The following is a 21,558-nucleotide window of genomic DNA, read 5'->3' as shown; positions in this document are numbered from 1 at the left end:
AGCCTTTTACACCAGTTTTGGGTAAACTAGCAGGAAATTACACAATGCAAATGAACACAGATGCTTCTAAAGTGTAACAATTATTAGTTTTATTTTTCAGCAAAATATTCACATAACATATCAGAATGGAATGGTACAGATGAGTTCAGACTGGTTTTTAATTAGTTTGGACATAAACATTTTTAAAATTTAAAAATTTTATGGTCAGAGTTTACAGATTTTAGTAGAAATTTTGATTCTTACAAAGCAAGTATTGCTTTACTATTGTCATTATTCCAGTCAATAATATGACTAATAACTTCTCATGTTGAACAAGTGCCTGACATTGACATCTTCAATAAATCAGCCCTTTGCAGATCAATCCAAGAAGAAAATATTATTAAACTGTGTTGCACAAAGTTTCTTCACTTCTTCTGTTAAAAAAAAAACCAAAAAAGCCCCATCAGTCTTGTATTTTATAGAAACCTCCTCAAGAAAAGCCCTGGAGATTGTCATGGAGAATATAAAACTCAAACAGAAAAAGTCCTGAGAGTTTCTAATGTAGAAACACACTTACTATTACTCTCTCTTCAGTAGGAGAAAGTCAAGTCTGATGTCTCCCACTGGCTGAAAGTGGTTTAAGTGTAAATGCTGGGCCTCTCATCAAACACTGCAACAGCAGCAGACTTGGCTTAACATGAAGTTAAGGGAAGTATATGATAACCCCTTTTTCAGAGAAAGGAGGAATTAGGATATTCTGTTACAGTAAATCAAGTCTGCAAAACTTTTGCTTTGTGTTATTTGGTAGACTGATAAACTTCCTAGGTTTCAGGCACAGAAACACTCACTCACTGTTTCTCTGTGGTAGGTCTGATGCTGAAATACAGTTACAGAGAGATTGCCAAGTTACACAGCTCATTCCTCTTTTGAAAATGCTGCTGGGCTTTGGTCCTGCAAGGTAGGAATTCTTTCCCATTGTCTAAGGGAAGGATGTGCTAACAGGAGCACATTGCCTCCTGTTAGAATGGAGAGCCCTAGCATTGCTGCAAGATTCAAACAGATTTTTACAGAAATAGCAATGTAAATGCTTATTGCATCTTAATGTTAATTCTCCCTCTTAGTCCCAGTAAATCATTCTCAAAACCACATTAGAAACAAGACAGTGATGGATGGAGATCACTGACAGGACAGCCACGATGTGTGAGTAACTAACCCTGCATCACTGACAAACAGATGTAAATATATCCATCTCTCAGCTGTAATACACTTTTTAAATTATGCCTAAACTAAGCTCACAGTGCTGTTCTCTATTATTTGAAGGAGGAAGAATGACTGATTAATAATTAAAAATGCCTGCTGAATATTTATGCTGTCCTTTCACAGCTGGGAGTAGGCAGACTAAAACCTTAGGCAAACTCAGCAGCTCCATCAAAGATCACTCCCTCTCTAGACTCCTCATGAGATGGGCTGTGTTACTTCTCTAGGGACACATTTTAGGAGTAACTGTATTTAAAGGTAATAAGAAACAATCCTTACCATTAACTTCAATCAGATTTACATTTTTTTGATTCAAAATAACATAGAGTTCTCGCTGGTCAGACTTTTTCCCAACTACCCAGTAATCACTCATTGCCTTCACAATAATTTCCTCGTCTTCATCAACTCTGAAAGAATTTGTAAAAAGTAAAGAAGGTGGCAGCAAGATCATCTTCAACAACTTTATCTGCAATTGTTAGGACAGCTCAATGTCAGAAATTGTGGTTGTGCAGTATCAAAGAAAACACCAGTTCTAACTTGGCCATCATTCAGTCCAGGTTGAAGGCTTCAGAAATGGCTGCTCAGGACGTGCCCAAATGTGTCAATCAGGAATTTTTTTCATTAGCCAAGCACTGCAGTGAAAACACTGAAGAAAGCACCTCCCCTCCCTTCTGGTAAGGACACACTTCACAGAATGAGGATTTGCTGCACAGGGACCAAACACTGAAGGCTGGAGATGGTTGGTGATACTAAGCTTTCCCAGAACTGTTACACCTAGACCTAAACTATGCTCAACAACTGGATATCTGCTATAAAGCTGTCACAACCCAGTACTTCCATAATATCATAAAACACACTTTCTTCATTTATAGAAAAATGGAAACCTTGTCCTTAAGCATAGTGGGGAAACAGCTTGTTGCTAATTGGAGTTAGGGGCATCCCAATCATTCAGCACTGTCATGTTCTTTCTTAACTTTTGTACTGACAGAGGGTCTCTCCTACCTTGCAGCATGACACCCACTGACTAAAGGCATTATCTTCTCTGTCAGCAGGGCTGCAGTAACTGCAAGGTTTGCATTTCATCCTTTGTCTCACCCCTAGAAGCCACCAGCTGTGTCAGGGCAGGTGACACAGGCAGAAGCAGGTGTCCCTGTCCTTTACACTGCTTTCCCAGATTAGACAGACTCTTGTGCTTCCCATCCCATTTTCTATGACTACTCTGAAGCCTCCAATAGATGAGATACTTTCTTTGATAGAGGCCCTGGCCCTCTTTTAATTTTTTGTTTAAAAGGACACTAGAAGTTTGTTGTTTTTTTTTAAGATGGACTACTTCTGAGCAGCACAAAATACCAAACATGAATAGCCAGCCATCAACAAAAAGACTGGAAAGGGCCACTCCTTTGCAAAGAAAAAAAATCTGCTTGACAGGAGGAGCTCCAGACTATTTAACAGTCAGGCATTACCTGGAGAAGTCACTGTTGATGTCACCCAGAATCTTCATGAGGTCAGGGTGAACAGATGCAAGTGATACACTGGGGGTTTTCCTCATGTGAATGGTGCTTTTCTCTGCCAGGTTCATGTGATTGAAATAGATAAACTTAAACTGAGGTTCCTTCTCAGCCCTAGGAAGATTTAAAAAGAAAAAGTGATTTGTGAATACCAAGATGCTCTTTAAGCACAGGCTTCCCAGAGAGTGGGTAGTGAGCCAGTGCAGAACTTACACAGCCTGGACTTCTCTTCACATTGAAGAGACTTGTGGGATTGAAGTTCATTTTAACACAGTTTAAAAAAACAGAAGACAACCAAGCCTGCAGAACCAGCCAGTATTTCCCCTTCTGCCACTCAGGCAGCCAGCAAACACACACAGGGGAGTCTGAAGGCCTTGCCCCACTTCAGAATAGTAAGTAATTTGCATTTTTCTAATGAGCTGTTTTTTCCTGGCCCCATTTTGTTCCTGCTGCTCTCCCTTATGCCAGTCAAAGCTGATTTGAATGGATCCTGGGTCTTTAATTTGAGCAGTAAGTCATCTTCTATTCATGTTTTTGTTACTTATTACAACCAAGAGAACAAACTCTTTCTTGATCCAGGCAATTAGATTTCCCCCCACATCATTTGTGTGGGCCAAGCAAGAGACTATTTTCAAACTCCTGCCTTGGCAGTCTCCCTCCATTTCCTCTTTTATGAAGTTAATATTAAAAACCTAGAGCTGTAATTTTTTGTAGAAGTCACAACACACTCAGACTAACCAAAAACTGGCTGCAGCAACTGGTACTTGAGGCAATGCATTATTTAAAAGCAGAAGATACTGTGATGACACTGCTCACCTTAGCAAACAACCAGATACCCCTGCTCTCTGTCACCCACATGCATTAGTGTCAAGGAACTGTATCATGTTTTCAGGACACCGTGGCATTAAACTTTTAAAGAGTTAAAGCTGCCAAAGCCAGTCCCAGATGAAATCTAAAAACCCCAAGTTTAATGATTTAGTAGATTGGCACAATTTCAAGCACACCCTATTCTATCCTGTGCAGTTTTGCTGATTTGGGATGGTTACCACTGACTGAGTTCACTCACACACCTATCTTTGGCTGAATCCTTTTATATTGCCATATGGGATACTGCTCTTGCTTCCTAACTAATAAATCTATCAAAAAATAAATGCAATTTTATTGCAAGTCAGCTCTAGTTCTAAGTGAAGGATATTTTCTAAAGCATTAGCATCCTTTTTCTTTTGACTGTTTTTTGCCCCTCAAGTAATTACCTTAGTCCTGCAAAACAGGAAAATAAAAGACCTTTTTTCCTCACCTACTATACATGGCAACACTTCAAGAAGCAGTAATTCTGGAAAAGTCCTCAACAGTAAAGCTTCCACTGCAACCCAATAACTTACTCACTAAAATTGCCATTTCAGCCAGACAATAAACATTTGTTCCTAAATTAGTAACACCTATTATTACTTCAGGGAGACCCAGATATGCAATAACATGCATTTATAAACACTTAAGATGCAGAAAAGTAGACAAGCATTGCTTTAAGTACACCATTAACGCTTTCAGAATTTGGGCTCATTATTTAAGCGGTTCATTTAATCTAAATTTCACCAACTAATGAGGAAAAGAAGTGTGGTACAAACCCTGATATTCTCTTGTTGATGTTGTATTGTTCACATATGTCTGATGCCAACACCGTGAGCTGAGGCCCAACAATGCTGTCCAGTTTTCTGCAGAACTCCAGTGTGGGTGGAATTGAAGCTGCCAGGCAGAGAAAAGGCAGAGGTGAGATTCTCTTCCCACAGCTGAAGGTACACTTTCTGCAGTTGTTTTCTTAAAACATCAGTGAGAGTCCAAGGACAAATTTCTCCCACAATTCAAACCTCAGAGGTGAATATGAATATGGCTAAGTGAAGCAGTATTTAGTCATTTTATTGTGTAAAACGAGTTACTTGAACCACTGGAACAAAGATAAAAGACTGATAAAAGCACTCACAAAAAAGGGACCCAAATAACAAATTAATATGTGTATTTTTCAAGAGTAAAACAAGCTGCATGTCAAAGTATTTTACATAGAAAAGTCTTGGCAAATAATTGATGCTAATAGGTACTTGCCATCAATCATAAAGCAGACAGCAGCACTCATTGCCTGGAACAAAACAAAAGCAAAAAAGCCATTTACAACAGAGTCAAATAAATGACAATACTTCAGAGAGGTCGCACACAGGTGAGAAGAGATTTAAAAATCCTTTTTAAAAGTAACACTTCAATAGGATAACCTTTTTGCAGTCCTGCACAACACAGGTTAGCTATGATTTTAAAATTCAGCTATGATTTTAAAATTCAATTAACTGCTTAAGTTGTAGGGGAAAGATAAAGCTTGGTAAAAATGCACTTTATACAAAGATACCTGCAAGAATCTCCCATTTAAGGTAAGAACAAAAAAATTTTTGTTTTATTGATTAATCCCATATAAAGCAAGGCATGAAATCACCTAAAGCAACTACAGGCTGGTATTTTGTTTGAATAAAACAAAATAATTGTTTGTTTTGTACAGGGTACAGGAGAGGGGAGAAGAGGATTCAAGCTTTAAAGCTTGTTGCTAGAAATGCCAGTTTTCTGTCTCTTATAGTACACCTTTCTATACAATTCCTAAGTATTTCACATCATTGTCACCTTCACTGCACAATGATTCCTAATTCTGAGGAGTAATTGCAGAGGAAATTGTAATACCTTATAAACAATTAAGTGAAGCTCTTCGTAGGTGTCATCAGTGTTAACAAATATTTTGGGGAAACGGCATTTTGTTTCTGGATCATTCAGATTTAAAGGTCCAGTAAGAAACCTAGAAAATAATTCAACAGGTCAGATGTGATGAATACTTGTATTTCAGATTTTTGAATTTAACAGATGTTCTCCAAACTTGCAATTAGGAGTTCTCATGATTAAGGATGTCCAAAGCCACAATTATGCAAAATAATGTTGCCCACTTGGTTAAGTACAGAATTCCTCACTGACATGCAGAGTGCAGAGGAAGAACAAATAGATAAATCCTAGATTAAACTGCACCTTTGTCTGGAGAGCTTGACTGAAAAGAAATGACTGGAACAATTCCCAAATTTGTCACACAGTGCATTAAGAACAATGGGAAGAAAAATAAATCTGCAGTACTGTTAATGAAGCATTTTCTCTTTTTTCCAAGGGTCAAGTTTTACATTGCAGCAACAATTGTGTGACCCTCAGGAATGAACTGTGTGTGGAATATGTACTCAAAACACACACACTCCTCCCAAATGCTTTGCCTGGGGGGAAGAAGCAGTAGATGGTGGCAGTAAAACAAGACCTACCTTCCATAGTGTTGGAGATTCCCTGGCATTTCCGCACGTATTGGAGAATCTCTTCCTGCTAACTAAGGGGAAAAAGAACATACAGGGAAAAACAGCTTAGAACAGAGAGAAGAGAGATTTCTCTTCGGTATTTTAGCCTTTAGTACCAGATAAACAGGAACAAAATACCAAAACCACCCAACTACCTTGCCCCTTAAAACCCCCAGCCCAGCTACCTCAGGCTCCATGTGCCTTGGAAACAGAGATGTCGTGAGATATTTGTACAAAATTCTCATGTCATCTTGCTCCAGTCCACTCCTAGAACATGGTGGGGAAAAAGAAGCAAATTATGTTTGTGCTGCAGTTCAGATCACACATTTTCCATAACTAGCTCAGACCAATGCCTTTCTTACTGAGTGGTAGCCTGACTCATGTTTTCTCATTTTCATCCAACTCTGTCACTAATTTAAAAGCTTCCCTATAATGGCACTTACTCATAGGAGTAGAAATTGAAGAAACACAAAAGAATTCCTGAAGTACCTACCAGATAAGCTGGTCATTGTAGAGAAATGCAGTGTACTTGACTATATTCAGGCTTTCTTCCATCCTGTTTATAAATGACTGGATTTTCAAGTAAGTCATTTTATCCAGTGGAAAGAAGCTGATTCCACAAAACACATCCAGCAGATCACAAGACTGTAAGTGCAGTGTCTGCAAGTACTGAGAGAACAACGACAGCTGGCTTTTAGAATTCAGAAAACTGCCAAGGTGTAGATTTAAAGGACAAATTTGAGTCTAATCCCCAACAATCTGGACTAAAAATCAAAGAAAAATCCACTCCTTCCAGTGCTATTTGTCTGACACATTCTTTCATGTGGGGACAGACTTTTTACAAAGGTTTGTATTTGGACTGAAGGAAGCTCAATTTAGGTTAGACATGAGAAAGTTTTTTACCATGAGGGTGCTCACACACTGGCACAGCTTGCCCAGAGAGGTGGTGACTGCCCCATCCCTGGAAACATTCACAGCCAGGCTGGACAAAGCTCTGAGTAACCTGATCTGGTTGAAGATGTCTGCTCATAGCAGGGGGCTGGCCTAGATGACCTTTAGGGGTACCTTCCAACCCACACCACTCTGTGATTCTATGTGTGAGTGCATGAATGGGATTCCAGGCATCACTTTGCTTTTATTTAATCATTATGAAAACAGCTTTTAAGGAAAGTTCAAGATCTTTTGAGAGTATAAGCAAGCAAAGCCTATCTTACTGATATTTAATTTCAGATCCAGTTGTAGAAATAGGCACAGATGCTTTCAATGTGTAATGGAATAAATAATTTCCATTATTCACTTTCTTGATAGACTGTAATCTTTAGCAAGAGATTTCAAATGCTCTGTCAAGTGGTCTGTGGAAGATGCTTTATCCAATGGCTCCCTCTACAGTCACATTATTGAATGCTCACAAGAAATACAGACCAACAGGGTGTCTTGCAAACAAGAAAAATGGGAGCAGGCACTTTTCAAGTGTGATGAAACTTCTCATGTAGGAACTCAAAATTGTGCCAGATGAGACTACTCAGTCAGTTACTTTATGTGAAAAATAGGTTTTGCCTTTTATCCTTTCACTAAAACATCAGCTATTAAATAACATTCTGAAGACTACTTACAATGCATGCAATATTTCCTGAAGCCTTCTTAGGATTGGCTACTAATTCCACATAGTGGCTGGAGTAGAGTGGAGGAGTTAAAAAATTCATCTATTTACTATTTCACAGTATGAAAGGACTTTAAGCATGCAGGTTGTGGAATCTCCACCCCTGGATGTTTTCAGGTCTCAACCACCCAAAGCACTGGGCAAGAGAGTTTAAGTTCAGTGTTACCCTTGAGTAGGAGGCTGAACTGGATGACCTCCCCAAATTCCTTCTAAGCTCAATGAATCTTCAACAGTCACTCAAATAGGTCTGTACAAACTGTTATCACAGTAACCAATTCAAACATTAAAGCAGCACTTTGAAAGAAGGAACACAATTCCATCAGAAAAAAGATCCAACAGTTAAGTTGTTCCATCAAGTCATAACCACGCTTGTGTTCAACTCCACTGAAAGAACCTCACTCTGTCAGAAAAAGCAGGAAGTATTTGACCAAGTGAGTAACCACACACTTTGTGTTGACTCTACATCTTTTCCACTGCCTGTGTTTTATAGTCACATTGCTGCCACTTTTTCTTTTTTTGGGTTTTATTTCCAGTGCAGAATCACAGTATGTGCCTGAAAAATGAGGTCTTACCCGATGGAAGAATTTCTCTAGTCTCTCCTTTAGCACTTTCACACCCCCATCTTCCATGGCTCTCAGGAATGTGCCATTGAAAAGCTAACAGTTTAAAGAGAAAATAATCAGTAAATTGGGTAATCGTTCATAGAAATTTCTTTTAACTTGGTTATGAATATGGATTACAACATAACTCCCATTCCTTAACATACTCCAAATCAATTCAAATGTATCCTTTCTTTACTGAAAAAACACTTAGATTTGCAGAGTCCAGGTATTAATGGCAGCAGAAGCAAGAATTTTTGTGTGATTGAAGTATCTCATGCTCTTGTCCTGTAAAAGGCCTTGAGCCCCAGAGTTAGCCCTACCTTGTACATGCTGTAGCACTGCTGGAGGACTGAACTATAAACCTTGTCCTGCAGGAAAGAGAGCAGCACATCAGTAGGAGCAGAGGCAGAATTACAAGTATTTTGGCTGAGCTACACATAACACGTGTTTGCAAAGAGCCAGCAAAGACACAAATCAGAGAAATCAAGCTCTGAAAAGCTAAATGGCATTGTCACTCAGCATCTAGAAATGTCTCTGTATTTATAAAGTATGATTTCAATAAAGGGAGTCCCTTCCTCCATCACATTTAGTACCAAAAGCACCTTCAGAACTCATGCCAAGGATTACAAACAGTGCCCTTCCCTGAGGCCAGTGGTCAGTGAAAATGATCCTCTTTCTGATGATCCTCTTCATCCAAATCAAAGGCTGAAGAATGTGGGACACTACAGCAGGTTTTATGGGGCTGAGATCTTAACCCAGAACAAAAAGAGATCATTTTATCTGGCAAAATAGAGTCCCTAGGACTCCAATCCTTTTCTTAGGACACAGAGAGGAACAAAAGTAATGCACACTGTAATGAACAGGGGCAGGATGACCAACCAGCTTTTTAATTATTATCCCACCCTGCCAAATACCCTTCCTGTATACAATTCAACAGACATAATGATTCTGCAGCTTGGACAAGAAATCCCATCACAGTTATGAGCTTTTTTGGTTTTTCAGACTAGTAAATATTACTAGCAGTCTTAAGAAAGTAATGACATGTATACTGGCACTTAATAAAAATACAGAGATTTAAGAACTTAATTAAACAAACAGATCCTAAGAAATATTCACCTATTTCAAGCTAAAAGTCTCAGCTGAATATTTCACCAGTGTTTATTGAATGATCTTGAACTGTTCTCTGGATAATTCTCTATTTTGTCCTCTTCTTTAAACTTCACTGAAAAGTACTTTGCCCTTTTTCCATTTACGAAGATAGATATAGATATATAAAAAATCAATTTAACAGCAGTTCAAGAAGAATTAAACTAAGATATTTCTGGATGGAAGTACTCTCAAAAATACAACATAACTCATTAAAAAAAAAGGAAAATTCATTATTACCAGCAATTCTTCTTCCTGATATTCATAGACTGGCTTTCCATCTTTGTGTTTCTCTATGATGGGATTCCGTACAACCTAGGAAGTGGAACAGGCTGGTATGAGACAATGCAGAATGCCTTGAGAACCTTGCAGGATGGTGCTTTAGGAATATGCATATCACGTGCATAAGTACCATGACCATCCAGAAGTTTTCTTCAGGTTCATGGAAAAACTGTCTGTTCTTCTGTGTATGTAGGGATTTTGCAGGTTTTGTTGGGCTAAAGGTCCTGGAAAGAAAACATATAAGTAGATATAGATATTTATACACACTCACAAGAAGACATATAACTGAGATATTTAAAATACAGTGCTTGTGCCAAAACAATCACCCATGCCATCAGACTTCCTACCTTGTGAACTGTACTATAGCTTCACACAGCCCCACATTTCTAATTTTTTCATTCTTTTCTACTTCATTTGGATGATAGAAGAGAATCTTCTTTTCTTCCTAAAATTTGAAAAAAAGAATCCAAGCAAATGCATTTTAACAAAATCAAAGAATATTGAGTTCATGGCTTGTTTGTTTTTTTAATCCCTTAATAACATAGGCAGAATTTTATTTTGTACCAAAATGGATTTCTGTAATAATGGATAAAAGATATATTAAGCACACTTAAGCAGTCAAACATCCCATGATATGTCAAAGGGCTTTGTAAATGGAAGGCTATTGATATCACAGGCCCCAGTTACTTCTGGGCCTGTTCAAAGCAAGGCAAGCTTCAAAGCCAGCTCAAAGCATGACAAGCTTCAAAGGGAGCTCAGATTGCCCCAGGCCTTGTCCAGTCATGTGTTCAATACCTCCAGAGATGGGAATCCCACAACTTTCCAGCTCTGCTCTGATGTTAGATAACTTCACCTTGAAGAATTTTTTTTTCTATCTCATCAGAATTTCCCTCCATCCATCCTCATTCTTTCACTTCAAGAACCAAACTCCATCATCTACTGCTTTCCTTCAGGCAGAGACTGCCCTCTGCCCCCTTTCCACATTGTCTCTCCTCCAGAATGCACAAATGCAGTTATTAAAGGCTCCTCTGGTACCCCACAGACTGCACCCCCTGACTGACTCACTCACTCAGGGCTTCTCCACTAGGCTATTGCAGTTTGCCAGTATTTTTCCTACTCTGGGAATCCCTGGAAGAGCACAGCAGCCACTGTGCTGGCCAGAGGGGAAGCATTGGCTTGGCTGGACCTGCTGAGCCACCCTCCCTCGCTCCCACAGCCACAAGCGCTCACTGCTGATTCACGCAGGACCTGTTGTTCACAGACTGATCCTGTTTTGCAGAGCTGCTCCCAGCCAGTCCACCCGACCTGCCTCGGTGAGCCAGATCATTCCACCCCACACACGGGGCTGTGCTGAGCTCCAGAGGCTCCTGCCGGCCCCGGCCCCAGCTCGCTGGAGTCCCTCGGGACAGCGCCTCATCCTCCAGCGGAACAAACAGCTTCCCCCGGGCCGGAGTCACCCGGAGAGTGCTGAGGGCAGGCTCAGCCTCCTCAGCCTGTCACTGCTCTGTGTGTAAGTACTGCTCTGTTCAGGAACTATTAAAGCTGAGCATGAACCACACAACACGCTGTCACCTAAAGCGAGAGACCAGAGCCTCCTGACTCTCCTTACTAAGGGACACACTGGCGAACAAACACTAGCAGTAACTTCGCTGTAACTAAGTTAAACAGTAACTTTTCTACCATATTGTAGCTACGTCGAGAAAGATTTTTAGACAAAGTTAAAGCATCAGCAAAACAGTTGCTGACTGTCCAGCTCCCCATCTACAACACACGCCGGGCTGCTGACAACACCTCTGGTTACTGTTTCTTTTCGGTGTGAGGCAGTGCCAGACCCCAATGTGGGCGGCAGTCGTACCCAGCCCCGCGGGTACCCAAATGCCCGGTACGGATGCGGCGGCCGCGGGCCGGGAAAGCGGCCGGTGCGACCGCCTTTGTGCGGAGCCGCTCCGCAGGGACAGCGCCGAGCCCGCACACGCTGCGGCCCGGCCTCGGGCACGGAGGGACCGCCGCGCCTTCCCCGCATCCCCGGGCGCAACATCCCCCCGGTACCTCTCCCTCTTTGGGCCCCAGCTTGGGGTTGTAGATGAAGAAACTGAGAAGGGTCGGAGCGAGCTGCTTCTCCTGGCCGGCCGCCCCCGCCGCCGCCATCCTGAGCCTGGGGCCAGCAGCCGCCAGACACCATCGGGGATCGGCCCGAGGCCGCCGCGGCACCGGCCCCGCCGCGCTTCCAGCGGCCCCGGCCCGGCCGCGGTTCCGCCTCCGCGCCCCGGAAGCGCAGCGGCGGCCGGGAAGCGCTCCCGGCCCGGGAGCCCCGCAGCGCCCCCAACGGCGGCCGCGGGAACGGCGGGAGAGGGAGCTCGTGCCGGCGTTCCCTCAGCCGGAGCCTGCCTGTGCCCGGCGTTCCCTCAGCCGGAGCCTGTGCCCGGCGTTCCCTCAGCCGGAGCCTGCCTGTGCCCGGCATTCCCTCAGCCGGAGCCTGCCTGTGCCCAGCGTTCCCTCAGCCGGAGCCTGTGCCCGGCGTTCCCTCAGCAGGAGCCTGCCTGTGCCCGGCGTTCCCTCAGCCGGAGCCTGTGCCCGGCGTTCCCTCAGCCGGAGCCTGTTCCCAGCGTTCCCTCAGCCGGAGCCTGTGCCCGGCGTTCCCTCAGCCGGAGCCTGTTCCCAGCGTTCCCTCAGCCGGAGCCTGTGCCCGGCGTTCCCTCAGCCGGAGCCTGCTTGTGCCTGGCGTTCCCTCAGCCGGAGCCTGTGCTTGGCCTTCCCTCAGGTAGAGGCCGTGCCCGGCGTTCCCTCAGCCGGAGCCTGTCTGTGCCCGCTGTTCCCTCAGCCCGGGGCCGTGCCCGGTGTTCGCTCAGCCGGGGGCTGTGCCCGGTCAGGACCGCGATTCCCGCTGGGGTCCCGCTCAGCCCCGCCCGGCAGCCGCTCGCAGGCAGAGGGCTCCGGCCGGTGGGCACGGGGGTTCCGCGGTGCCCCGGCCATTGCGCCCTGTTCGAAGCGCGGAACCACGAGCGGTTCATTCCTCAGGCTCGTTCGGAGCTGCCCGGCAGCTGCAAAATGTAGAAGTGCTTTGTTTTTAGAGGTAGAATCCGAGATTTGAAAGATGAAATCAAGTTTGAACAAATTGAAGGAAATGGCATGCAGCATCACTTAGTTCAGGTAATCCTTTTGCCATAAGTAGAGATATTATGTCTATTCTGGTTATTTTTCCATTTTCTGTCTGGCGCATTTAAGGTAGTGGAATTTAACTAATAAAATAAGCTTTTCTATTACTTTTCAATTCCCGTTATAATAAAATTCAGTGTGAGCTAAACTAGAAGTAAAAATGGCTACATGGTGAGATGTATCATTTTCTTCTCCGTAGGAGTGTGAAATTTAGGAATCTGAGTAAACTAAGGTTACATAGTTGCTTCAATAAACACCTGGGTAAGGTATAAAAGATAAAATTGAATATCTTATTCCGCCAAGTCATTTAGAAAAATGTACTAGTAAACTCTTAAAGTTGTGCCAAATTAAATCTGAAACAAGGCAGTATTTCTTGAATTTGTAATTTTTTTTTCCTTCTGTTATTGTTTCAGTTCCTATCATCACTCTTAGTTTATATTTACTTTCATTACCAGTAGTATCATCTATGTAGTCTTCCTCAGCCTCAGCAGCTGGTGTATTCCTTGAGAATCCAACCCAGTGCAGCAGGAGCACTGTGTGGAATAGAGATGCTTTAAGACTGCAGCAATTTAATATTTAATGTGTGCACTCAAAAAGTGAACGGTGTAAGCCAGAGAGGGATGACCACTGTTTCCCCCAGGGCTGCTGCAGTCAGCTCCATCTCATCCCCTCCCTACTTCTTTGTGCCATGGCAGCAAATCCCTCTGGAGTCAGCTCCATCCCTTCCCTCCTGCCTTGTGCCATGGCTCAGCTTGCAGTTTGGATATGTGGCTTCCTGGGTGTGAGTTCAGGCTCCTTTCCCTGGCTGCAGAGATCCCCACCACCTTTCCTGCCTGCACAGGTAATTTTAACCCAAACTGCTCAAGAGTGAGCAGCTCCTCCTGGACAGGCAGGAGTGACAGGACAGGACAGGCAGAGCATTTCCAGGCAGTCCAGCGCAGAAGAGCTGTAGGAAATGTTTTCAAAGCTGCAGAGGGAATCTGCATTATCGTTTTGTGGTGTTTTCAGAAAGGTCACAGCAGAGGATAACTCCTTTCCCTTGCCAGGAAGACCCTGCTGTGCTGAGCTCCCCAGCATTTCCCTGAGCAGGGTCTGAGGAAGGATCAGGCCAAATGTGTCAGGATGAGATATCCACATTCAGTAAATCTCATTTCCTCCCCTACAGCTCTGAGTTAAAATTCAGCAGTGTGTGCAGAATGGCTCTTTCATTGAGGTCTATTTGAAGGGTGCAGCACACTTGAGACAATTTCTGGGAACATCCAGTCAGGGTTGAATGTATCAAACAAAAGGAGCCAAATTCCCCTCCTTGCTTGTGTTCCTCTGCAGGCAGGGATGAGGTGTTGATCAGGCCAGAGGGGAAGTTAATTTGTTATACTACTCTGCATAAAAAAGAAATTATGAAAATTTGTGGTGTTGATTATCAAGTTTAATAATTTCTCACCAAAGAAACTAAAAACCAGCAGTGACTGTAGATTTTTGCTTGTGCTGGTTGAAATGTTTAGCTGTGTTTGTTCAGGACTTGGCAGGATGAACACCCTGGGCTGTGCCTGTTTGCTGCTGCAATACCAACACTGCTGCAGGGAGATACTGGGGGTACATGGAGCTCCATTGGGCACTGACTGTAAAGGGGGATTGCTGAGGAAGGTGTTTGCATGTCCAGCTTTCCCTGGAAAGGGAATTCATGTGTGTGTAGTGATTGCTAACATATAATTCTGCTCAGTGCAACCTCATCTGCAGCTTGGCATTGCTTTTGGTGGAAGTATTTGTGAGAATCTACAATGAGCAAGTGATAACAAATTCAATTAAATTATTACATTTCTAATGTGCACATTAACAGGGCATGAAGAAACTTCAATTGTGGTTCCAATTTCATCCCATCTTCTTAATTGTATGTGCAGTAACACCACACCTTGACATTTGCAAAGTGGCATCAGATCACCCCGAGTTTGAAATGTGATTCCCAGCCCATGATTATGTAAAATTAAACTGCTGCATAAGTACATTGGGAATTTGCAGGACAACCCTGCATCAAGGGACAAACAATTAACAGCTTTATGAGTGCTTTCCAATTTGTTTTTAAAAGTACATAGAAGTAAGAAATAGTACTGTGTAGACATATGTTTTGGTTTGTGGAGCCTATTTCTGGATACTATTTTGAGCACTTCCATCAGCTGTGGAGTAGCAGACTTCACAAAAAGGTGTGCTATAAATCACTCTGGGTGTTAGAGCTGACAGCTTTAAATAAATACAGCTGACAGCTCAAATAGCTGCTCCATTGACAGTATGTGGTCTAAATGTGTTAACAAATGTGTGGACTCAGCACTTTGGGATTAGTTTAGCAAATAAATTACAAAATAATGCTGTGACCCAGCAAAAAGCACAATGCCTGTGTATCCCTGGGCTGCAGGCTTTGTTAGCACTGCAACAGGCCAGTGGAGCTGTGTGGGAAAACACAGGAGTGCAGCTGGAGCTGGGCTCCTGCTGAGACAGCCCTCACATCCCCCAGGCTTCCTCTGAGTGATGCCAGGGAGTGTGAGCAGCACTGGGGCTGTCCTGGTGAGTAATGGTTTAATAATGGATGCATTTGCTTTGCAGGACCACAGATTCATAAAGGAAGGCAGTAACTGCCTTGGGTTATGATTAAGAATACAAAGTTACTGAGTAGCAATTATTGAGAAACTGCTTTCAGGGAAAACTTGAGATATTGAAATTGTTTTGCTTGTTTAATGTTACTAGCTTGCACCTGAAGAAAAGCTGGGAAGAGAAGATGAGGAAGGGGCTAGGCAGTTAAAAGGATTTCAGCTCTGAGGATGGATTGTATTAATAAGTTAATTATTTCCATTCTGAGCACTGCAAAAAATGAGAATTATATTAAGAATGATGTCACAGTTTGACACATTTTAGGCATGGCATTTTTCTGCTTAGAGGTTGAATAAAGCTAATGAGTTTTTTATATCTTAATTTTAACTGTTCACAAATACAGTACACTGGCACAAGGTGTGTACTTAATGTGAACATGTAATAGCACTCTTGAGACCTGTATTTTAAGGGAATCATAAGTATTCTAGTGCTTTCTAAAAATGTATTTTTACAGTAGTTGTGTCCATTGTATGCAATGTACAACTGGCAATCCTGAAAACCAGGTGCAACTTCTATTGCAATCTGTAAGCATGACTGCCAGTGATGGCTGATTTCTGACTGCTGCTTTCATGTCAAATTGTGGTGAATGCAGATTGATTATTGTTTCCATCCTGTTTGTTAAATATATACTTACAGTGAGCACCCATAGCCATGTGTTAAATGGGGGTTAAAAATGGTCAGTATGTTTAGTTTTTCCTGCCTTGTCAGTCAGTAAAATCCTGCCCAGGAGCTTTCTCAATGACAGGGGCCTGCCTGAAGCAGTGGGAATTCTACATACCATGTCTCTAGGAGCTTTACTGGTGGTGTTTTGTTTTAGGCTAGGGAGCAGACCAGTATCTTTGTCAGTGAATAAATTCAGTTTGAGTTATTACCATCACATGTTTTATAAGAGCATTCAAAAGTATGATTTAATGTCTCAAGGATCCTGGGGAAGTGATGTTTTAATTTTAAATGTTTCTTGCTACAAGTCAACAAGTTTTCCCTTACTTGAATCTGCTGGGGTGGGTGCTGTACTGATGGGTTTTTAAAATACTTTTTTTCCTGATGGAAAGCATGGAAAGATTCTTTAACTGCAATGCTTTGGATGTTTGAGAGATCTCAGAATATCTTGAGTAGGGCAAGTGTATTTCTCTGTTTGGTGACCTGCTCCAGCATCCTGCTTGCATCTCGGTGGAGAATAACAGAATTTGTACTTGGCCTCTGGGTTTCTTTGTTGAGGTCCACAGTGCAAAGGCTGAGACTTTGAAAGGAGCAGAGTGCAGCAGCACCTGGAAAATTCTTTATTTTACAGGCATTTGCCTGCCTGATGAAACATGATTAGTCAAGGTCAGGACACTTAATTGTCAGTGAAATGGAGAGCAGTTTGTTTGTTACTTACATGTGAACTACTCAAAGACCCTTCTGTCGTCAGAGTGGTTTCACTGCCAAGGACACACTTTATTTCTTGTGACTGTCCTGTGACATCCATCTTGTGTTCTGAGAATGGCCATGCTCAGTTCATGGGTCAGACCCTCAGCTTGTGTAAATCTGAAGAGCTCTGTTTAAGTCACTGATGCTCTAGAGATTTATATTCTAGAGCATGTTTCATAATGTTAAGGAGTAGTATCAAAATCCAATATTTATTTTTTATCAGTTTATATTATTTTTGTACAATAAGAGGAAAAATTGTGATGATCATATTAAATGTACTGAGTCTGCCAGCTTACAAACAACTTTTATGTCAAATTATTGTATCAGAGCTCCTAGTCTTCAATGAAGATCTGAGTGTTCTGAGAACTTGAGCTTAATCCAGAAGGGCTATTGTAAACAGAACTCCCAAAAATTGCAAAAGATATTCCATATATGAAGATCTGATAAGTTTAAGATCTTGGAGGGATTAAGAGTTTTGGTTTAAGAATTCTCAATAAAGGAGTCAAAAAAATAGACACAGACTACAGTATATGATTAATTTTTATTGGATATTTTTAAGGGAAGTGTCTGCTAAAGTAGAGGTTAAAACATGGTAAATAGTCCACACAATGAAAAAATCAGTAATCAGTGTTTCATTATGTTGCTAAGGCAGTGAAAAAATAACAGACACTGTCAAGATAAATAAGGGACTCCTGATTTTCAAGGTCTGGGAGTGTCTCCTGCAGATTCATCCCAATTCTCTCTGGTTTGGTCCTTTTGAACCTCTAAGCCTGCACCATTTCCTGGAATTCTGTGAAAGAGAAGAGAATATTTACATGAAAGAAATATTAACATGAAAGGATTAGGAGTAAAGAATTAGTAGCTTATCAAGAGATTTAGAATAGGAATGAACATAAAATGTTTTCTGACTGATGATGATGACCAGGGAAGAAATGTGTGGACAAGAGGCATTGCCTAGACATCTCCTTCTAAACAACACATGGACAGGCAGTTTGTTTTGCTGACTTACAGGGCATAATTAAATCTTCAGGGTAGTTTTGTTCTTCTCTCTGCATAATACTGATCTTAGGCAAAAATAATGGAATGGCTTACATGGAATTTAAGACGTAGTTAAGAGCTCAAGTAAAAATATGAAAAGTGAGTCCATGTGTTATATTAGCTGTTTGTAATGCTTCAGACATTGAGAAGTGTTGATTTCAAGCACAGCCTCAGCTAAAAACACTGTGCAGTTCCATGTGGTATGATCCTGGGGTGGTGAGTTGTGAAATAAGATACTGTTATTTTAAAGATCTTTTAAATGTTTGGCTTCCATGAATTAGAGTATCTGATCAGTCCCACCCCTGAGTGATTATGTATCTGTATTAATATACAGAATGCTTCATAAATCATGTGTGTTTATTCTGGCACAGTTCCTAAGGAACTGGATTTCATTCCTTCCAAAGAAAGAAACAGAGGGGTTCTGTCCTGCCGGTGCAGTGAGCTGGGGAATCTGCACGCTGGCACATTCCCTGCATGCTATTCCCTGAGCCCCTTTCATGCTGCTCTCATGGGGCAGGCTGCCATTAGCTGCAGGCCTTGGTGTGTGTGCTTTGTCTCCAAAACAGGGCACAGAAATATGGAATTAGGAGATCAGGAGGTTTCTGCACCGTGCAGGCATTAAATCACACCAGTGTTTGCACATGGTGAGTGCAGTTTGCTGCTTCCTTAAACAGCTGCTCCTTCCTATCTGGATCTTAACCTGCCCCTGGAGATAAAGAGCAGCCATCCCTGCACAGATCCTGCTCTGGGATCTCTTACTGGGGCTGTGACACTCGATCATTCTGTTATCCTTACATGCAGAGCAAATACAGAGCTCCATGCTTCATGTTGAGAATGATTTCAGTGCCCAGTGGCATTTCTGTGGGGCAGGAGCTGCTGGAAATGAGCTGGCTATGAGCTGTTTATTCTCCTGTACAGCTGGTTCTTTTGTCCTTGATTTTACATTTGTGTGTTCCAAGTGATGCCAGTGCTGCCTTACATTAGAGTGAGTGGGAGGAGAAATAAGGGGCAGTTCCTTTCAGAACACCTTGGAATATGGGAGTCAGTCAGGAAAGTTCCTTAAGGTTTTTTACTTGCTCAGGAAAAGGAGTTGCAGAGATGAACCTGTAAGATCAGGGACCATTTCCACCCTTAAACAGGGTTTCAGTAAAATCCCTGGGAGTACATTAATGTACCATCAACATAAAAGAGAATCCCACATCACTCCTCATTCTGCCCTTAAAGCAGTCAATACCTTCAGCCCCGATTTTACCATCCCCATCATGGTCTGCAGCTGCCAGGAAGGTCTTGGTTTCTGAGGCAGTTAACACTCTGGCTCCACACTCAAACCTCTGAAGGAAATACCTTGGGAGGAAACAACTTGGATTCAGATTTTCACACCACAGTATTTTTATGGTTGTTGTACAATCAAAGAGATAACCACCTCCAAATAATTTACCGCAATAGCCAAGTCCTTAAAACACTGCTTTTTTTTTTTTTTTTTTTTTTTTGACAAGCTAAATCTTACTTGTTTGTATTTCTGCTTTATAAGTGCAACCCTGGTTGAATTGATTCTGTCCACTATGAAAATCCAGCCCCAGGGTGCTCTTTTGTTCTATACTGAGCATAAAAGGCAGGTATTACTAACCTGCTATTTTCTGAACGATCTATTTAAATATATCTTTAGCATAAATTGTGTTCACATTTACTGAAAGCTCTGGAATGGAAAAAGTGTTTATTTTTATAATATCCTCCAAGTAGTTAACAAAATCCTTACTTGAGCTCATCTTCCTCAATAAAGCCGCTTTGGTCATTGTCGAGAATCCGGAAGATCTCCTTGAGCTGGCTGCTTGTCTTTTTAGACATCCCACTGATCTGAAAGAATTTTTTGGGACTAAAGGAATCTGGAGCTGAAAATAAATTAATAAAGAAATTAACCCCAGACCACTGCATTCAGTGTTCCTAAACGGTCTGAGGATGATACTTTGTTACAATTTCATTGTTCTAAACATGATCAGTAGGTGAAGCCTGTCAAAGAATGAATGAATTTGCAATACTGCCCCATATCCTCCTAAACATCCAACAAAATCAGGTGAGAATGAGCTCCAAATTGACTATATAAACCAGTAATGAACAAACATACTGTGACAGCTGAGTAAAGAGATTACAGAAATCTGTTTAAAGTATGCACTTGTTCAGTATTCCTTTGGGACTGAGTGAAACTTGCCCCAGGTTACACAAAATAAGAGACTTTGAGATTTTGAATTGTTTTCTCACCTTGGCAGTCCCGCAGAGCAGCAGCGATGTCAGAAGGGCTTAGAATGTCTGTAAGGCTCATTTTAAACCTGTGCAAAATAGAATATTGCAAACAGAGTTTTGAAATACAAATGCATCTTACAACAAATTGGGTTTTTCTGTGTTTTGAAGATTACTATAAGGTCAACAGGAGTAGATGAATCTCATTGATCAGTGACATCTCTGGTATTCCTTAACGAATTACAAGTTTTAGTACATCCTTAAAAATGGCAGTTCAGAAATAATAGTTGTTGATGAGATGGATTACATTAGCCATGTTGTGAGCTGATGATCAATATTTTATCATTTACCTGCAACCTGTATAAATACAGCACATATTTAAACTCTATGTAACCATTCATGTAACAAATAGTCTACTGGAATGCACAGAATCTGGCAACACAAGTAACAATACATGCATTTGAAAAACAAAAGGTAAGAAAGTTTACTTCTATTTTCTCCCCCAACAGCTCTGAAGAATAAAAAGAAAACTGATACTTATCTATGTAAAGCCCATCCATATGTAATTCCAGCAATTAAAATAAAAACCTTAGAACAATGGTTGTTGTACTTACTAATGGTGCAGCTCTGCACAGTAATTTTATTTAATTAATCTCAAGTCGCTGCTCACCTTTAGAGTTTTCTCAGCTAGGTAAAGGAAAAATAGCTGAGGAGATACCAGGCAAAATAGTAATGTTGGCTCTGGCTTGCCACTCTGTCTTATAAAGGATTCAAAAGGTGACAATAACCACTGCTTGGGTTACACTTCCATGGATCAAATGTTTGAATTGAGACTTGGCTCAAATTTCTTCCTTAACTAATTAAACTTTTCTTTCTATTTATATCCTAAGATAATATGGACAAAAAGAACAGTTTTTAAAAAATAAATCCACTAGTGCTTAATTAAGTACAACTCTGCCATCAAAGCAGCCTTTCAGCTCCGAGTATGTTCACAGGTAACCTCTGCACCTGAGAGTCACTCTTTGGAAGATGACTCCAGCAGTCAAATCCTCGTGAAAAGAAATGAATTTGTTTGTTCCCTGGCTCTGTTGATCCTTTGGAATGTATGAAGGAGGTTGGAGATGACAGATCAGAGGTGCCAATGTGTCATTCTGACAAAGATAACTTGTCACCAGGGTGGGGGAAAGCATTTCTAATTTGGATGATCTTTCTGCAGTAAGGTTCATTTTGTATTTCCTGACCATTTTCTGAATTACAGAAACAGAAACCAGTGTATTCAGTGAGAG

General features: G+C 41.6%; 2 protein-coding genes across 2 annotated transcripts; both read right to left on the bottom strand.

Moving 5' to 3' along the window:
• Positions 1–67: 67 nt before the first annotated feature.
• CCZ1 (CCZ1 homolog, vacuolar protein trafficking and biogenesis associated) lies at positions 68–12,026 on the bottom strand. Its single transcript, XM_058035461.1, has 15 exons — positions 11,843–12,026; positions 10,141–10,238; positions 9,924–10,017; positions 9,752–9,826; positions 8,686–8,733; positions 8,336–8,419; positions 6,597–6,772; positions 6,289–6,370; positions 6,074–6,135; positions 5,460–5,571; positions 4,842–4,875; positions 4,370–4,487; positions 2,700–2,858; positions 1,516–1,643; positions 68–413 (listed from the first exon to the last, which is right to left on the bottom strand). Exons 1-15 carry the CDS (start codon positions 11,939–11,941, stop codon positions 358–360), a joined length of 1,425 nt encoding a protein of 474 aa, XP_057891444.1. The 5' UTR covers positions 11,942–12,026; the 3' UTR covers positions 68–357.
• Positions 12,027–17,763: 5,737 nt separating this feature from the next.
• LOC131090348 (parvalbumin, thymic CPV3) lies at positions 17,764–20,354 on the bottom strand. The gene is made up of 4 exons (XM_058035655.1): positions 20,294–20,354; positions 19,794–19,926; positions 19,272–19,381; positions 17,764–17,789 (listed from the first exon to the last, which is right to left on the bottom strand). Exons 1-4 carry the CDS (start codon positions 20,352–20,354, stop codon positions 17,764–17,766), a joined length of 330 nt encoding a protein of 109 aa, XP_057891638.1.
• Between the last annotated feature and the right edge of the window lie 1,204 nt (positions 20,355–21,558).

This window comes from Melospiza georgiana, chromosome 16 (genome assembly GCF_028018845.1).
Source record: "Melospiza georgiana isolate bMelGeo1 chromosome 16, bMelGeo1.pri, whole genome shotgun sequence".
NCBI lineage: Eukaryota > Metazoa > Chordata > Aves > Passeriformes > Passerellidae > Melospiza > Melospiza georgiana.
This window is presented reverse-complemented; position numbering and strand designations above follow the sequence as displayed.